This window comes from Cetorhinus maximus, chromosome 9 (genome assembly GCF_964194155.1).
Source record: "Cetorhinus maximus chromosome 9, sCetMax3.hap1.1, whole genome shotgun sequence".
In the NCBI taxonomy this organism is placed as follows: domain Eukaryota; kingdom Metazoa; phylum Chordata; class Chondrichthyes; order Lamniformes; family Cetorhinidae; genus Cetorhinus; species Cetorhinus maximus.
The window spans coordinates 106,453,419-106,473,829 of NC_135887.1; the positions used below are offsets into that span (position 1 = coordinate 106,453,419).

The 20,411-nt window shown below is 43.2% G+C and overlaps 1 protein-coding gene across 5 annotated transcripts in view; it reads right to left on the reverse strand.

Moving 5' to 3' along the window:
• Positions 1-20,411, reverse strand: part of sox6 (SRY-box transcription factor 6) — a 710,993-nt gene that overhangs the window by 127,299 nt on the left and 563,283 nt on the right. For all 5 annotated transcript variants that reach the window (XM_078549279.1, XM_078549274.1, XM_078549275.1 and 2 more), the window contains one exon: positions 17,766-17,845. In XM_078549279.1, the coding sequence (XP_078405405.1) occupies positions 17,766-17,845 (80 nt within the window). The remainder of the gene's footprint in view (positions 1-17,765; positions 17,846-20,411) is intronic.

A 20,411-nucleotide genomic window follows, 5' to 3' on the forward strand; every position in this document is an offset into this window, starting at 1 on the left:
CATATGAGAAGATTCCAGACCATTATGTCAACCAAAGTTGAAACCGTTTCAAGCCAAAATATGAAGTAAACTGGCCTATTAATGTTACCTTTGACCTCCATAGGGCGCTCGAACTTCCTGTTGATCTGAAGTGAATATGGCAGATAGCCACAATCATCCTGGTAATGAACAATGGGCAAACAGTGTCTGTATTCAGAAGCAAAATATAGGAATTGCACTCCGTGCTTAACCCTTTTGCTGTTTGAATCTCGTTGACCCGATGCCCTGCGAGCAGCAAATAGCCCGGGTTGTTCAGACGTTCTCCCAAATGTTGCTATTCTCGGCTCATTTTCTTTTCATTTTCGCTGCAATTCATTACACGCTGACTAAAATGATCGTGTGCAGTAATTGCAACTGACAGTCAGTCACTCAGACGACTGACCCCCACCTTTATCATGACAGACAAATGACAGTTAGTTCCACTAGAAATAAAAATGCTTTCCTTGTTTTTCCCTGTTAGGTCCACAACCCCTTTTGTCACTTCCGAAAATGTGGTTTTACACATAAGAAGGTGTTAGGCCATGACTGCCTGCATGTTATGACAGATAACATCATCAAATTGTATCTGTCTGGCAGTGATTGGCAGCCTTGCCAGCAACTGCCTGCATGAGCGCACAAATTACTGAAATCCTGTTTCAGAAATTAATTTCTTAAATAAGAACATTCTGATAAGATTTGTATATTTAGCCTCATAATCAAAGGAGAGTGCATCTAAAACAAAATAAGCAGTTTAAAATAAAACATTCCCAGCGCACTTGGTCCGAATATGTTTACATCAATTTCCAATTTAATGTTGGTTCGAAATACAGATTTGACAAATTTGATTTTCATCTGCTGAAAATAATACCAGGGAGTGATGAGAGTGGCCAGGGAATCTGGGACATTCAGTCCAGAGAGTGTCCATGAGTGCTTTCAGGCACAGATCATATCCAGTCCACACAGAGCTTGTACTTCTGTCTTGGATTATTTGGAAAAGTGTTCAGCTCTTGGTCTGTGCTTTCAACGAGGGTAGTTTACAACTCTTTTCCACTAAGTTATGAAAGGAGAATTACTCCTGATTCCTATCCAATGACCCCTGTTGGAAAGTGCATGTGTGAACATCAGATAAGGACTGGTTGAACTTAACTGTGATGCCTCCTTCGTGCTCAAATGGCCTGTGGACATTTGAGCTGATTTTCAACCACTAACTTGGCAGAACCAAATTTTCATCCCACTGATTTCACTGACAGGCAGCTGATTTGAAATGTCAGTTTTACACCTGGCAGCATGTTAATATGAAGAATGGTCATTTATGACAGAGGTCATCCACATTCAGCCACCCTCAATGGCACTGATATTAAAACTGCCATGACAGGTGAAAGAGAGTAATGGGGGTGTGGGGGAGAGATTAAAAGTTTTTAAATGAGAAATACACCCCAAAACCACTGCATGAGCTTGCTGCTAGTTTTATGGTGGCGGGTGGCATACTGTGTGAATGTCCTTCCCTGGAGATTTGGGATACTTCATTAACATATTTAAATCAAGCTCCCATAAAGCAGAAAGAAGCCTGAGTTAAATTTGACAATTGTCCGCCAGATTTTTCAGAGCTCGGGAAATCAGGCAGTGTCAGGGAGGTGAAAGCTGCCAGCTTAAGAAGGTAAATGCCTTTTACAACACTCTTTGTGGGCCAGGAGAAGCATGAGTGCCTTATTCTGCCTTTGCTCTGCTGATTGAGGCCAACTCTCTCTTTCCAACCCCACTACCCCATGGTCAGTGACCTCTGGCCCACACCCCCACACCCACACCCACCCCTCCCTTGATTGGCATTCTCTTGTCCCAAGCACACCAACCCCTGATCATGCTTTCTGCCTCCAAATTGCTGAGGACCACCCAAAGGTTCCAGGTAGTGGCCCCCTGTCACTGCCTGATAGCCGACTAACCTGGCTAACTAAAATGGTGGAAAAAAATTGTAATGATGTTCGTCCATTAAGTTTGGCAGAACCACTGTTTCCTCGGCCTTGCTGGATTTTCCCTGTGTTACATTGCTCCACTGCACCCTCCCACCTCCCTGTAAATAAAGGGACCAATACCTTTGAAAGAGAAGGTTTTTGTCGTAGGAGTAATCAACAGTGGGGAAGGGAGGGTGTTAGGGTGGGGTAATTTTTTAAAAATTCATTCACGGGGTGTGGGCTTCGCTGGCTGGGCCAGCATTTATTGCCCATCCCTAGTTACTCTTGAGAAGGTGGTGGTCTTAAACCATTGCAGTCTATGTGGTGTAGGTACACAACACAGTCCTGTTAGGGAGGGAGTTCCAGGATTTTGGCCCAGCGACAATGAAGGAACGGCAATATATTTCAAGTCAGGATGGTGAGTGACTTGGAGGGGAACTTCCAGGTGGTGGTGTTCCCATCTATCTGCTGCCCTTGTCCTTCTAGTTGGTAGTGGTCGTGGGTTTGGAAAGTGCTGTCCAAGGAGCCCTGGTGAATTCCTGCCATGCATCTAGATGGTGCACACTGCTGCTACTGTGCGTCGGTAGTGGAGGGGGCGAATGTATATGGATGTGCCAATCAAGTGGGCTACTTTGTCCTGGACGGTGTCAAGCTTCTTCCAGGCAAGTGGGGAGTATTCCATTACACTCCTGACTTGTGCCTTGTAAATGGTGGACAGGCTTTGGGGAGTCAGGAGGTCAGTTACTCATTGCAGGATCCCTAGCCTCTGACCTGCTCTTGTAGCCACAGTATCTATATGGCTAGTCCAGTTCAGTTTCTGGTCAATGGTAAACCCCAGGATGTTGGTAATGGGGATTCCGTGATGGTAATGCCATTAAACGTCAAGGGATGATGGTTAGATTCTCTCTTGGTGGAGATGGTCATTGCCTGGCACTTGTGTGGCACGAATGTTACTTGCTACTTGTCAGCCCAAGCCTGGATATTGTCCAGGTCTTGCTGCATTTGGACATGGACTGCTTCAATATCTGAGGAGTCACGAATGGTGCTGAGCATTGTGCAATTATCAGCAAACATCCCCATTGCTGACCTTATGATGGAAGGAAGGTCATTGATGAAGCAGCTGAAGATGGTTGGACCGAGGACACTACCCTGAGGAACTCCTGCAGTGATGTTCTGGAGCTGAGAGGATTGACCTCCAACAACCACAACCATCTTCCTTTGTGCTAGGTGTAACTCCAACCAGTGGAGAGTTTTCCGCTTGATCCCCATTGACTCTAGTTTTACTAGGCTCCTTGATGCCACACTCAGTCAAATACGGCCTTAATGTCAAGGGCAGTCACTCTCACTTCACCTCGGGAGTTCAGCCCTTTTGTCCATGTTTCAACCAAGGCTATAATGAGGCCAGGGGCTGTGGCTCTGGCGGAACCCAAAAACTGGGCGTCAGTGAGCAGATTATTGCTAAGCAAGTGCTGCTTCATAACACTCTTGATTACCCCTTCCATTGCTTTGCAGGGAATGTCATTGTTACAAAGTACAATGTTAGTTCTATTTTGATCCAGGATTTACAAGTGGTTTATCTTCCAAAATATAAGTTTCACTAGAGGACTCTCACTATCTCTATGAAGAGTCAGAAAACAAGACACCTGCTGGGTAATAGCAGGACACAAGGGAGGCCATGGTCTCCTGTTTTTGTTGGTGGTCCTAAAATTGGGTAGTTTTGTGCCACAAGCCCATGTTTGCTATGGACTGAACTGGACTGAGACACAAACATAGCGTTCCATCACACCTCAATTAAAATACAAGAATAAGGTAATTTTTTATGCCCATTAAAATAAAAAAATCTACAGATTTTGTTAAGATGATCTGCATAGAAGTAGTACGATTTGTCAAATATAATAGACCTTTAATGCAGCGGGATGAAATCTGGAAGGTCAGGCTGCGAAAGAGTTTCTGGATCTTCCTGATGGTTAAGTATGATACTCTATAAAGTCAGGATAGGGCAACGGTTTAGGCTACAGTTGACTACCAAAATTGTTAAAACTTTAAAAAAGATGCTCCTACTCCTTATGGCTGGCTCCATTTTAGTGTCATCAGAAAACTAGCCAAGCTTACATTTGATTTTGATATTCAGGTCATTTATTCAGAAAGCTTTGAAAGAACTAGACACAATCACTCACTTTTAAGGGGCTCCTTTCAACATCTCCCCTTGTCTGACATTACACTTCTCAAGAATATTCTCAGCTTTCTTGTTTTTAATCAGACTTCTTATCCAATTCCATGACCTACCGTGTATTCTTATAGCTTTAAGTCGAATTAGAAATCTTTTGGCTGAAATTGTATCAGTAGTTCTGTAGTACCACCATTGCACCCGCGCACCCCCACCCCCCCCACCACTCCCTCCCTCCCGCCACCACCACCACCCTGTCCAACCCCAGAGGATGTTCCTCTTCTAATCTATTCTGCCTCAATCTCATTAAATTACTACTATACAGGTAAGGTATAGTCACCCCTTAGAATAGTTTCCAATTTAAAAAAATCTCGCATCGATGTTAAATTGATGTATCGGTAGTTCTCCAAATCAGGTATGTCGAAACTTTTTAAACATAGATACTATACTGGTGTCTTCCCGTTCTGTAGTATCTCCACAGGCTCACGCCCCAATACCATCATAATAATATTCAACTGTACAGAACCTTGAATAACTTGAATAACAGACATTTTGAAAAAGATAACTGGAGTTGGATATAACTGTATCTCTACCTTCACTGTTGCTGGGTCAAAATCCTGGATCTCCCTCCCTAACATCACTGTGGGTGTACCTACACCTCATGGACTGCAGCGATTCAAGAAGGCAGCTCACCACCACCTTCTCAAGAGTAATTAGGGATGGGCAATAAATGCTAGCCTAGCCAGCGATGCCCACATCCCATATATGAATTTTTTAAAAATGTATTGCAGAAAGTAATGTTATTTTGCAATAAGACTCACAGCAGGAATGATTGACAAAGTTCAAATTTGGTTTGTAACGGTAAGTTTGTTTGGCACAATATGGGATGGTGATGCCAGAAAAATTTACAATTGTCGCATTATTGACTACATTTAAAAAGTTGCCTATTCCCTATGTGCCTCCTACAAGTATCACTGGAAGACAGCAAAATACAATTAATGGCTTCTCGTCCTCCGCATAAGTATAGGATAAAACTAATAGGAAACAGAACTCCATACTAATAGTCCAGGATATTTAGAGAATTTATCATGAAAGGAATCTCGAGACAATATTGTTATGTCATCGAGTTAATGAGATCTCAATGACTACCAATTTTTTGTGTTGCGTTGAATAATTTCTGTCTTGAGGAAGTACTTAAATTGTAAGCTGAAAGGAAAATATTTAGGTCAGGGCAAGGTCACATTTCAAAAATACAGCACAACATTGACTGGAATCTTGTTGTAGTGTCGAATGTCCCTACAGTGGGACCGGAAGTCTGCGGGACTTCCACTCATAGGCGAGACAGCTGGCCATTCACAATCACGCAATGGACAGCCAATTAGATATTCACGGACAAAGTGCCAGAGTGGAACATGTGGACTAATGTGAGGGAGCCAGTTTATGCTGTGAAAGCTACAGGAGAGAGTATGTGTGGAACAAATATTAGGGAGGTGACAGTAGTTGTCATAGGCCTGCATTCTCATTAAGGGGTTAGGAGCCCACTGAAATGACACTCAATCCTTCTTTCTGCATGCAGTGCAGAAGGGTGCAGAACATCAGGGAGTGGGCAAAGATGGGGAGGGAGAGGTGACCAGAGATCATGATCCTGATCCCCGCAGAAGAGGAGGCTGCTGAACTGGCAGGCTGATCCTGTGCTGAAGGAGAGGCCGCAATTTCAGGGCATCAGAGTGAGGATGTCTCCAGCCTTTTGTTCAGAACTGGGCATACAGGTGCAGACATACAGGAGTGTGCATAGCCGTAAGCTAATTCTTTGTGTTCTCTACTACAGGTACTCACAGTCACAGCAGATGGTGAAGGCAGCATGCAGCAAGCCCAACTTCTACCTCTGCGGATGATGTAACAGACCAGTCAGAGGATGTACCATCACATCATTCCCCCACACCCTCTACCAGCGCGGAGACATTCATCTTGGTGTTTGTGCTTTTGCAGTTAGACTCAGGGTCATAATCTGGAAAGCACATCACAGACAGGTGCCCACAGTTAATGGAAGATGTGACAGCCGAGGTCCCTGACAGTTGGAGGACTGTTGGAGACCAGGCCCATGCTGATCATCATGCTGAGGAGTCCCTCTGGAAAAGGAGGTAAGAAATCTAATGGAGATGCAGAGACAGGCATGGGAACATGTGGCAGAGATGCTAGAGTGAAAGGTGGAGGAGTCCATCCAGGTTCTGAGTTCTGCCAATGGCTCTGGCATGTGAGCACTTGGCTTCCTCCATGGAAAGGCTGGTGATTGCCATGGGGAGCTAGGTACAGAAGAATACTCACTGGCTGCAGGATATGCATTTGGACCTGCATTCTGTCGCCCTGGCCATGAGCTCTATTAAGCAGTGGCTAGGCAAGAGGAATACGAGGCACCTCGATCTCCCTCCATGTGCCCTTTCGCCTCCTGGATTCAGAGCTGCCATCATACACCAATAGGGAGGAGGAGCACCAGCAAGCTGCCCCGGGGCCATATCTCAGGGTGCTGCAAGAGTGCACTGCCATTCCAATTGCCAGTGATCCCATCACCTCCAGCAGGTGAGGCCAAAGAGGGTGCAACTGCGCCTGTATTGGAATCCATCAGCAGACTGGAGCCCTGTGGGCCTTGGAGCAGCAGAGGATGTCACTTATGCAATGAAGCATAGCACTCAGCAGGCTGCCTCCACCTCAGCTGCAGATGTCAGGATTGAGCCAAGGCATAGTGCGAGAAAACATAGTTGAAAATATCCTAATGGCACAAAGATAGCACGGGTGCCTATTCATTCTGTAGATCTAATAAGTCATGTGTAAATATGTGGTTTGGATCACCTTATTCATGTGTGTTGAATGGTCATTATGTTGTGAGTTGTACAAACTGATGGGTGCATGTAAGGGCGTGCCACCTCATTTACTATCAATGATAAGTGAAGTGTGCCTATGGAACCACCATTTATTGTGTGGCCTCGGATGTAATGGCATCTCTGAGTCTCTTGACATGTACAAGTTTCTATTTTAGGCAGCCTTTGTAAGGTCAGAGATCTAGAACCTGGCTGGCAAGCCAGCATGTAGTGCTCACCCCTCTATCATCGATCAGAAGCTGTTGTCTAAAAAGTGTCTGTGGCTGAGACGTTCCATATGTTGCAGGTGAACGCATAGAGTTCTTAGCAAGGCATCGCCGGCATATGGAGCATGTGTCACTGAGTAATGTGCAATTTCCTTCCAAATACTAAATGTGTGTGACTTTGACGAAACCATGCATATAGGTTTGTTGGTGCCAAGGGCCTGCAGCGTTTTTCCTTCTCGGTGCCAGAGGTTGTGGGAATGTAGGTTGGTCTGAAAGGAGTGTGCCAGATCTGCTGAAACTTCCACCACGATATTTATTGAGGGGGGAGATCATTAAATCATGCAGGGGCCTCACTCTTGTTGAAATCAGGTTTGAAAGAGGGTGCCACTTTGTCTGGCCCATCGCTCCATTGCCCTAGCATCTGCAGCTGCACCATGCACCCCTCAGGGTCATCAGGCTCTTCTCCTTCTTCCTTGTTTGAGGAAGCCTCCAATTCCTCCACCGCCCCGTTGGGAAATTCCTCAGCCCTTTGCTGTATGAAGTTATGTGGAGCATAGCAGGCCACAATGATCCTGGAGACTATCTGTGGTGCATAAAGCAGCACTACCTGAGTGGAACAAGCAGCGGTACCTCATCTTCAGCATTCAGGTGGTCTATTGTTCTACTGTTGCCCTTGTTGAGGCATGGGTGGCATTATAGCTGCCCTCTGCTCAGCTTTGTGGGTTCCGCACAGGTGTCATGAGCCAGGCTCCAAGGGATATCCCCTGTCATTCAGGAGCCATCAATGCAGTTGCTGAGGGGGAGCAAACAGTCGTGGCACCTGAGAATGACTGAGGATGGACAAGTCATGAGAGCTTCCTGGGAAGCGAGCACACCTGCAGGATTCATTTGCGGAGGTCACTCACCAGCTGCACATTGAGAGAGTGAAAGCCTATTTAGTTTATGAAAGTTGCTGGATGATCCCAGGGAGCTCATAGCCAAATATTTGTGCAATCAATTACCCTTTGTACCTGGCCTGGCCTGGTTGCAGCCAAATGCTTGCCGCATTTTAGGAAGGATGTGAAGGCATTCAAGAGAGTGCAGAAGAGGTTTACAAGAATGACTCCAGGGATGTGAAACTGAAGATAGATGTTATGAAGATAGATTGGAGAAGTTGGGATTCTTTTCCTTGTAGTAAAGAAGGCTGCAAGGAGATTTGATAGACATATTCAAAATCTTGAGGGGCCTGGACAGAGTTAATAGGGAGACACTGTTCCCATTGGTGGAAGGATCAAGAAGCAGAGGGCACAGATTTAAAGTAATTGATAAAAGAAGCAAAAACTATATGAGAGAAAACATTTTCACACAGCGAGTGGTTAGGGTCTGGAATGCACTGCCTGAGAATTTGGTGGAGGCAGATTCAATCAAGAAATTCAAGAGGATAATTAGATGATTATTTGAAAATAAACAATCTGCGGGGTTAGTGGGAGAAGGGAGCATGGCACTAGGTGAAATAACCATTCAGAGATCCGGTGCAAACACAATGGGCTGAATGGCCTCCTTCTGCACTGTAACAATTCTCTAATTCTGTGATACTCATGTCCCGTAACTCATCACATACAGGTCCCGATTCTATGCTACCCTCTAACATACACGTAGTGCAAGTATCCGAGCTAGTGGCTGCAAGTGTCAGATCAAGTGATGGTGCTTGTTCATCAGATGTTAGTAGCTGACACTCTTGCTCTCGAGGCTGCACTGGCTGTTCAGGTGGCAGTTCTTGGGTATCTGGAAAGAGAAATGCAGAAGGGGGGATGTTGGAGTGAGGCAAAAAGCATAGGTCCGTGGTCACACCATCTGCAGCTTGCACTTTATGCTAGCTTTCAGGATGAGGGGGAAGTAGGAGTTGAGAACAGACAGAAGACAGGAACACATCATCATCCTGAATGTTCAGGGGCTCTGTCTCAGCCATCACCATGATGCAGAGCACCATTTCCTCCATTGGGCTCAGGAGATGCAGACTTGACCATCCCCCACTGGTTTTGCACTGATCCCTTCCATTGTGTTCCACCTTGTCCTGCAAGAGAGAGTCAGTGATTGTGTAGCACTATATTTGAGGCATGTGGAAGCAGCAAGAGACTTGCAGCATTAGTAGGTGGGTGAAGGGTAAGGTAAAGTATCTGAAAGTTATGCGTGAGTCCTGATTGCTTGAGATTGCTGTTGGGTGAGTGATGGAGCTGTAGTGCATTGAACATTAAGAGAGGTGGTGCAATGTTCAGGAGATGTCCTTTGAACATGCATTCACTGACCTTGACCACCTGTGTGAGGTCATTGAAATTCTTCTGGCCCTGCTAGCAGGTCTTCAGGGCCAGACTCTGACATTTCACCTCCCTGGTCGCCTGTCCCCATTCTCTTCTCAGGGTACGACTTGAAGGCCTCTGCGGAAATTATTTGCATCTCTCCTCCTTTCCCCTTCCTGAACTATGGCTTCAGGCTGCGTCAAAAAATCTGGGGGCCCCTTCTCTTTCCTGTTGCTCCAGTTTCTATGCTTTTGCTTCTATTCAAGTCTTCCACAGTCAGCCTGCAGCACCCTCTTAAGAACAGCAGGCTACCTTTAAGGTGTGCATGCTGGCTGAAACACATGCTAGCCATGCATGCTGCTGGGCCCCCTGTTAAAACAGTGTGCAGCCAGTCGGCTGGGCGTTCTGTGCTGGCTGCACCCTGAAATCATTTAAATGAAGTGGCAGCCGAAGTTTACGTGTTACCTGCCTCAGCGGGACTGGTCATGGCGTAATCCTGTATCCCGATCCCCGTGCTTGAAAAGGGGCCTTGATTAAATTTTTGCCCTAAAACGTTTATCTCTCTGTGTCAAATCACTAAAACTAAATGTCCGGGAGGGAATTGGCTGTCTCTCAGTCTCTTTAATAAATAATCCTCAAGGTCTCAGGATTTAAATTCACTGTTTTACCTTCACCTCTGCTGTTTTTCTCTTTTCATACACACACAGCAGTGACTGTACACTTGACCTTGAACTGGCCAATCAAGCAACTTTGCTGTTGTTTGTTGCTGCTGCTTCCCATTAGGATTCATTGACTGGCCTCTGTTGCTCTGGGCTGTCAGCTGTTGATGACTACACTAAACTAATGCAGCAAAAAGCTCCTGCTGGAACACCACTAACTTTTCACGGCTATTGCTGAACCAGGAAGTGGTGGAATAAGATCCTGAAATGTGATTTGTGCTTGGGCACATCTGTAACTTTTTGAACAAATGGGGAAACGTTAAAATCTGCTATAAGTACAACACTAAAATTCTTGTCAGTTGCCTTCCCTACGTTTGAAAGGTCAAATCCACGCTAAGCCCTCAGAATTGTAGTTTCTGAATTGTTCCCAGGGTTAAATAAATACATTATCTAAATTAATGTTTAAAGCCTCTCGGCCTTCCTTCAGATATATGACTATTCATGACTCCATCTGCTGTGCTATTCCACTAAAAATAGAATTCTTTGGCCTTCGTACTACCATTATTTTGTCCCTGAGGCGTGTTGAGAAATGCTTCAGTCTTGCTTTCGACCAGCACCCGACATTACCACAAAAGGTCAATATCCAAAGTATACTTTGTTTACAGTTAAGAAGACGACTCTTTAACTGGCATCTGTGCATTCCTCTTTCATTCTTTGTCCCCCCTATTTGTTTCTCTCTCCTTTCGAATACTGTACATGAATTCCGATCTGGTGGTAGAACTGTTGGTGCTCGTATTGCAGCTGCATGCATTGTTAGGACTTGCCAAGGCTCATTAAAGCTCTAAGCGATAAGCAGTGAAGGACAAATTACACTACTGTATCTGGAAAAAAAAGTTACATGTCACATTTTTCATAAAGTATTTGCTTTGTTTGGTAACAATTCTAGCCATTTAAAGTTTTAATGCTTAAACATTATCTGCCGTTATCAGCCTTGTTGAAAATAGTCAGTGTTCAGTCTTTTTACTCCCACATTAACAGTTGACTACCCAAGGGCTAAATGTGAGGTTAAAGCTTTTAATTAACAATGGTAGGCAAGACAGCCATTGAATGCACTCATCCTTTCTCTCCTTGCAATATTGTGGCAAAAATCGTAGAGTCAAATCTCATTAACAAGCATGACAATAGGACCTGTGGACTTTATACTGCTTATCAGGAGAGCCTGCCTCTCTTAGGAATATGGTGACTCAGAACATAAATATCGCACAAAAGAAGCTTTTATATTGGTGTTGTTTATAATTCGAATTCTAGGAGACCAGCATCTGTGAGCCAGCTTCCATTGTTTATATGTGGGTCAATTAGCCCCATGGCAGAATTACAGACCCAGATTTTCATGGGCCTGCAGGTCCGACACTGGGATAGGAGGGCAGGATTTAGCTGGCTCAAGGATGCTGTTCCCCCAGAATCGCAATTAAAATGACGGAAGTAGACTATACAGTTAGAGTTGGTTAAAAAAAAACACGCACAATAGGTTGGTGTTCCCAATGACTTAAAAACAAAAAGCTAAAAGCTACTGCGGATGCTGGAAATCCAAAACAAAAACAGAATTACCTGGAAAAACTCAGCAGGTCTGGCAGCATCAGTGGAGAAGAAATCAGTTAACGTTTCGAGTCTTCATGACCCTTGTTTTTCCAGGTAATTCTGTTTTTGTTCCCAATGACTTGTTGGGTTGTGATGCTGATCTATTCAAGGTAATAGGTCCCAGGTACAAATAGATCTTTACAACTACTGGTATTCGCAAATAACACATTTATTTTCAGTTTGCCACCGCCTGACCTTAAGACCAGTGTGTTGGAACCAGATATTCTTAACACCCCACTGAACCCCAACATCAAAGCAGCTGGTGCCCTGTTAGCTGATCTCACCAAGGCTGCTACGTCTACATCTGCCTGGAGGTCTCTGGGCTAGAGAAGGAAAATATCAATCCCAATTCCTGTTAGTGGCTGGTATCAGTGATCCTTGCAGGAAAGTGTGAGAGTGTGTGTGTAAGACTGTGAGATAGTGCATGTGTGTTCATGTGTGAGGGAGTGTGAAAGAATTTGAGTGTGTGTGAGAGACTGTGAGTGTGTGTGAGGGAGCGTGAGAATTTGAGAGTGCAAGTGTGTGAGAAAATGAGAGTGTGAGCGTGCATGAGGGAGTGAGAGTGAGTGTGTGGGATAGTATGTGCATGAAGAGAGCGTGAGGGAGTGTGTGTATGTGATGGAGTGTGCATGTGAGGCAAAGTGAATGTGTGAGGGAATGTGTGTACCTGAGGGAGTGAATGTCTGTGAGGGAGAGAGTGTGAAAGTGTGTGTCTGTGAGGAAGTGCATGTGTGTGTGCGCGTGTGTGAGAGTGTGTCTGTGTGTGTAGTAATTATGGTTTTGTTTAGTGTGTAATGTACCTTTAAGAGTAACACTTGTTAAGGAAGATCACATGATCTGTAGTGACCAATAGGAGAGTAGTGTGGGCTACCTCAGCAGTCCGTGCAGAGACGGAGTTGAAGTTGAAAGTGCACGTATAGTTGCTACTGAGTATATTGTTAATAAACTTAATGTTTCCACCCAAGAAGTGTCTGCTGATCAACTCCTTCTATAGTGCTAACTCGGCCACCACTCACAACCAATAGGTGATGAGGATCCACAGGATCCAACAAATTGGGGACATGGATAAAACAAGATTAAACAGAAGAAATCAAGTTGAAAAGAAATTGGCACTGTACCTCGCCAGTAATTGTAAGTAAAAGTTCCATTCGAATCGAAGAAGTTATTCCCTCTCAGAAAGCCGCAATTCGGAAGAATTGATCCTTTCGATCCAGCCACAGACGATTGATCTCATTACATTGAACGCCTCACGTTCTTTTTCCAAGCGAACAAGATTACAGGGGGAGAGAAGAGGTGGGCGATCCTCTTAAGTACATGCGTGAGTAAAATCTGATTTGTAGTTTGATGGCACCCAGTGCCCCAGATTCGAAAAATTTTGATGCATTGGTGGACCTCGTTAAGGGTCATTACCAGCCAAAGCTCTCAGTAACGATGCAAAGGTTCAAGTTTAATTCAAGAAATAGAGCCCCGGGCAAGACAGCTGCTTGTTATGTGGCAAGTTTGAAGAAGTTAGCAGAATACTGAGTTTCGTACATCTTCAAACGACATACTCAGAGTTTGTTTAGTATGTGGTGTGAATGAGGACACAATTCAGAAGAGATTATTGCCCAAAGAGAATTTTGAATTTTAAGAAGACGCTAGAGATAACACTGGTCATGGAAAGCGCAGTAAGAAATTCAAAAGCAAGACTTTGCCAAGAAGCGAGAAACAGCCCTCGCTAACGGGAAAAGAGAAAAAATGACTCAGCAGCGAAAACAAAGAATAATTTCAATAGAGGTGGAAACACACAGTCTTATAACGATTGGGATTTTAAAAAAATCAAATGTTATTATTGTCACAGAAATGGACATATAATGAGACAGTGCAAGGAAAGATTCAAGCAAGCTTTTAAACGAAAGAAAAAACCCAGTGAGATCTACAATGCAGAAGAGCCTGAAACAACAAATTCAGATATTTACTCATTGTTTAATTTGAAGGATGGAAAGACTGAACCAATATTTGTCACAGTGAAAGTAAATGGCAGACCTGTCAGAATGGAAGTGGACACAGGAGCGTCCACTACAGTAATTGGGGAACATGACTTCAGATATCTGAATTATGGCGAACATCAATTAAATTTAGAAGAAACTGCTGCCAAATTAAAAACATATATGGGTAAAAACATTCAAGTCAAAGGCATAAGCAGAGTAACTGTCCATTGTGGAAACCAATCGGTAAAGCTACCAGTGTTGGTATTGAGAGGCAGAGGACCAAGCCTCCTAGGGCGAAATTGGCTAAGGGAAATCAACCTTGAGTGGCCACTGAGATTCCAAAAGGAAGCTGGAAGCATTCCTGTTTTGAAAAAAGTGTGAGGACTCAACAACCTGAAGAAATGCAGGCTGTCTTAAGTCAAAATATGGTAGAATTGCAAAAGGAACTCAAAGAGACCATGCTTAATGACAGAGTTCGAGACGAGGTGAACAACCTTCAAAAGGAAAAAAACCTGCTGAAGGACCTTCACACAATACAAGATTGCCTCAGGAAAAGTATGAAGAGAAACAGAAAGAATTCAGCATCTCTCTGACCAAACTGAAGAATGAGGCAGCAGTGAAGACACAACAATGCTCAATTTTCCAGGAGGCAGCAAACAAATACAAAAAAAAGAGATGGAAGAGCTGAAGAATCAGCTACATGAAGCTAAAGAGGTTTTGGAGGCAAAAGTGGCAGAATTTTCTAAGAAGCAGACAGATAATGAAATTTTGGGAGACCCAACCACTGAGCTCACTCAAGTCGAGCTCACATCTGGCCAATATTGAAGTCGAAAAGAAGGCCGAGGTTAAATTGAGCGCTAGAAAGAAGAAGGCACGTAGAAAGAAAACACAAATAAGACTGTAATCCTTGCAGCATACGAGTACACTTTCGTACATAGGCCTGGAGATAAAACTGCAAATGCCGAAGCATTTCCCGTGGAAGAACTTGTTTTACAGTTAAATTTCTTAGATTCCTCGCCGGTATGTGCTTGACAGATCAGAGACTGGACAAGTTGGGACCCAGTCCTATCTCAAGTACGAGAACGAGTGCTACGTGGTTGGTCACAGGAGCTCGTATCTGATGAAGTGAAACCGTACTTCAACTGAAGACATGAAATAACCAGCCAGGATGTCATCTTATTGTGGGAAACACGAGTGATAGTTCCTCCAAAGGGAAGGGAACCACATTAATTGAACTATAGAGTGCCCATCCAGGAATTTCCCGAATGAAGACCATAGCACGCAGCTATCTATGGTGGCCTGGGATGGATGGTGAAATAGAGCTTAGAAAAGCACTGTGTGCAATGTCAGCAACAGCAAAAGTTTACAGTGACAGCTCCATTACACCCATGGGAGTGTCCAAGTAGACCCTGGGGGCGGTTACACATTGCCTACATTGGACCTTTCCTAGGAACAATATTTCTGCTCATTGTCGATGCCCATTAAAAATGGTTAGACGCATATGAGGTGAAGTCACCAACGTCGGCCACTACAATTGAGAAACTACTTCAGAGTTTTGCCATTCACAGACTACCAGAAGTAGTTTTTTCCGATAATGGCACGGCATTTATGAGTGCTGAGTTTCAACAGTTTATCAGCCTCAACGGTATCACTCATGTGAAAACTGCACCGTACCACTCTTCCTCAAATGGACTGGCTGAAAGAGCAGTTCAAATGTTCAAGACAGGCATGGAAAAGCGAACTGGTGATTCCTTGGTAACTAAGTTAGCATGCTTTCTTTTCCATTACAAGACATCACACAACAACAGGTGTCACACCTGCAGAGTTTTTGTTGAAACATCGTCTCAGGACGAGATTGAGCTTAATAATGCCAAATTTGGAGGGGAAGGTGGAAAGGAGTCAAGAAAGTCAGAAAACTGGACACAACTAGCATGGTTGCGAGAGGAAATTTACCGTGGGAGAGCCGGTATATGTGAAAAACTTAGGGGAAGGGAAGGACCAAGGTGATTTCCGGGTGAAATAAGTGCAGTGACTGGACCTCTATCTTACCACGTGGAGGTGGAAGGCCAGATCATCAGTAACCTTGTGGATCATTTAAGGAAGAGAGAGACAAATCACCAAGGTTTGGTTCCACCAGTGATCATGGCTGCGTCTGCATTTCCTGTTGAGGATACGCAACCCAGGACAGACATGGCTAATGTTCATGTGAGAGTTGAGGATACAGAACTACAAGTGTCCACCGAAGTACCTGATGTTCAGGCATATCCAGAAAAGGAGGTTCCTGATGAAGAATCTGAAGTTGTGGAGCTGCGACGTCCCACACATACTAGGGAACCACCTGAAAGACTGAACTTGTAAATTCCTTACACAGCGTAAATATTATGTTGTCTTGAAAAATATGTACTTGTAAGTATACTATATATAGCTGAGTTAAAGGGGGAGGAATGTAGTAATTATGGTTTTGTTTAGTGTGTAATGTACCTTTAAGAATAATACTTCTAAGGAACACATGATCTGTAGTAACCAATAGGAGAGTACTGCGGCCTACCTCAGCAGTCAGTGCAGAGATGGAGTTGAAATTGAAATCACACGTATAGTTGCTGCTGAGTATATTGTTAATAAATTTAATGTTTCCACCCAGGAAGTGTCTGCTGATCAACTCTATCTATAGTACTAACTTGGCCTCCACTCACAACAAATAGACGATGAGGATCCACAGGATCCAACAGTGTGTGTCTGTGAGGAAGTATGAGTGTGTGAGGGAGTGTAGTTGTAATGGTGTGTGTGAGGGAGTGTGATTTGTCAGGGGGGTGTGTGTGTGTGTGTGGGAGTATGAGTGTATGAAGGAGTGAGAGTATGTATGTTGTGACTGTGGCTGTTGGATGATGACAAAAACAAGCCACAAATAAAAAACCTACCAACACTCACAGTTTAGGCTCACTCCTGGCCTTTTGGGTTAGGTACTGAAGGAGAATCCATGCCCATGGAATGTCCCGCAGTATAATCACAACCATATATGAGGCTGTGATATGTGGACTACGAGGCTTTGAGGCACAGGGTGCAATGTGCTGCTTTAGCATTGTCATTGCCTGTGTTCAATCCAGCTGGGTGACAAGTCATATGCAGCATGCCCATAATTTCCTGCTAACATTTAACCTGTGGGCAAGATTTCCTGCTGACAATGCAAGCTCTGAAAAATCAACCCTTAATAAATGCTAGGCATACACACACACACACAGGAAAGCAAAAATAGTTTGCTTTTATATAATGCTTTTCACATCCACAGCATTTCACAGCTAATGATGTACTATTCAAGTGTAGTCACTGTAGTTTTGTAAACAAACATGGCAGCCAGTTTGCACACAAAAGGTCCCATAACTAGATTAATGACCTTTAAATCTGCTTTGGTAAGGTCACCTGTGGGATAAATGTTATCCAGGATACTGGGAGGATGTAGGAGTTTTACAGAGTTTGGTTTAATATCGCATCTGAAAGATGGCACCTCTGACAATGCAGCACTGTCTCAATACTGCATCTGGATACAAACACACGCATAGCTACAGGCCAATACATGGCTGTACACAGACAAAAATACATATGCTCTGGGACTTTCATATTACTTTAAAGATCGTCATACCCCAATGCGGCAGTTTTGTTCAGCCTATGACACTACCCAGTGTAAACTGGCAACTTTAATTGTTCTGTGGGATTTACTGGTGGGATTCACACCCCTGTGCATTCAGTTAGCATTTAGGAGACCAGCAGCAGACTACAAATATAAGGAGCTGAACTGCAATGAGCCACAACGCAAAACCCCATAAGACTGCATTAGGCACTGGCACTGTGTTCTACAACATAACACCAAGGTCTATTTTCCATGTTGCTAATCATTCAGCCCTTAAAGTGTTAAGTTTGCTTGACTGATAAAAAATATCTCAAGTGCTCAGACTGGCATTCAGTATAATGTTTTGGCTTCTATCCCAGAATTCTTTGTTGTGGCACATACCTGGAGCTGTAATGGGCTGAGTCCAGACGCAGCTGCAGCTGCCATTGTCGACGGAATGAGCTGCACAGGGTAGCTATCACCTGTCGATGAAGAACAATGCACACAGGTTCAGACAATAAGCAAAGAATAGCACCGAACATGTGCCAACAGAACCTCTGCTGCTGCCTTTGCACCACTGAGTCCAAACATCTGCCCAAACAAAAGCCTCAGCTGGGTAGAAACATGCCGTGCAGACTTAGAACTTTTGTTCACAGATGGCTCATAGGCAAACTGGTGAAAAAAAAGAGAACAAATTGGGAAGGGTCTGTTCTTTTCATTTTAAGTGGAAATAAAAGATTTACACACATATGCACATACACACACAATAGTTACATCAAAAGGCTCTTGCCAGTGTGTTTTAATTCATACAACAAAGTCTAAGTTACTGAAGCAAGTCTCAAACAGCTGTAAATTGTATTAATAATCCTCAACCTGAACCATTAACCACCTACACGGTCAGCATTCTCGCACATCAGAATAAATAGATGTCAATCAAACTTTTAAATTAATAAACACTAGTCTTTTTTAAAAAAAATGTGTATACATATATATATGTAGGATGTTTCAAGGTCACAAAGGAACAATAAAAGGACCTCAAACCAACAAATAATATTATGTTGCTGCAGGGGGAAAATGAAATAAGTATAAATTTGTTGAGCTGCTGCACAGTTGCTTCCGTCGCTATGCAAAAGATTCTGTCCCTTTCAAGTGAGCTCTTTAAGTTGGAGAGCAGACATGAGCACATCACAAATGAACTACCAGGGTACCTCATGTAAAGGCACACTGTGTGCTCAGGTGAAGAATACTGCTTTAGTTATGTGATCCATTGGTTCCTGCTGGTGCACTTCCTTGTGAGCATCTCAAAACACCAAACGACAACAAGCTTTCAATGACAGAAATGTTGGGAGGAGAATATGCCTTTGACCTCCTTTCCAAACTATTGTCTAATTAAGTTGCAGAAATAATAAGATACAAATAATAAGATACAAATTACAAGTGGAAACATGAACTGACATCAGTAGGAAGCGAGAATGATAGGAATTGACAATAGAAAGACAAAATCAAAACAAATCAACATTGCACAAACATCCACTGATCCAAAATTAAATTTGATGCAAACTCAAATGTCATGGGGGAAAAAGTGACAAAGGGCCAAAACTGAAAATAAAAGGGAGGCCATTAAGTCAATTCCAAGATAATAACAACACGGGTCTGAGATTGACAACCTAATAATCCATTTAAATGTGGTGCAATGTTGGAAGTAACCATCTAAGCTTGATGATTGGTGGAATTTCACCATCACTTCAAAGATGTTAGTTGTATGGCACATGAGTACTCTGTAGGCACATCTTCCACATCTTCAAAGTGTTGGATTTTTAGAAAGGAGGCTAAGTTGAAACCTAAGTCTCAAACTGACATTCAAGTGCTGAGCTTTCCAGTTTTTGCCAAGTCATTTGCAAAGGACAAAACTGACCAAGGACTACTTCATTCACATGTTTGTACAGTTAGCAATGCTAATAGAGCTGGACCATCCTCTCTACTCAAACAAAAAGGTAATGGTAACTAGAGTATGAGACAGGGGGGTCTAAGAGCAGTTACTGTACATGTTCCCCTTTAAATTATTCCATTATGAAAGAAGCATACTCACAAAAAGGTGACAGCTAAGCTACAAGAACTAAAATGTGATTAGAACCTATCTCTTTGATCGACCTTTTGAACATCTTCCCTAATATCTCCTATGAATCTTAGTGTCAAATTTTGCTTTATAACACTTCCAAGAAGTGCCTTGGATCATTTTATTACATGAAAAGCACTATATAAATACAAGTTGTTGTGTTATAAAGCTGTCAGAAATTACCAAATTGATCTGCTTAAGTGCAACCAGTAAGGTGCCATTAGTTATAAAACAATGTATAATGGAAGAATATTGTAGAATAGTAAAAGCAAATTTCAATAATATTAGCAGTCCAATAGTGAAGCACCAATTAGCATTTCTCACTGTATCTATACTTTCTCTGTGAAAGGGGGTCTTATCAGAAAGAATAACATAGATATCAGAAAGGAAGATCTACTTTGTTTGCCCAGCCTAATGAGATAGGAGGAAAGTGGTAGCCGTAATGGAGCACTGATTAGAAAGGACAATTGCTTTAGAATATTTTGTTAAAACTTATAATTCAGAAGAATATTTCAATCCAAAAAGGCTAACAGAACAAATAGTTACCCATGTTTTTTTATATTTCACATATATTTGATGCAAAATGGATTGCCAGTTATTATTGCTACTTTTTGTCGATAAGTGGGCATGCAATAACTCTGCAAAATTGGAATCCAATATTTCAAATAGCAGGGCTAAAAGGAAAAGAAAAATAGTCTGCAAGTTTGACACTGTCTTTCTCATACATGCATTCTCAATCGAGCTCTGCATCTCATGACCCAATGAATCCAACACTCAAAAAAAATCTGTCCCTCATCAATCCATGCACCACTGTGAGAACATACATGCTTCATAAAGATCTCTCTCCTGGCTGCTCTCAAAGCTCTGCTACGCTGCATTTCCTAATACTACCTCGCCTTAGTGTCCTGTGGTATAGTACTTTAGAAGATCAG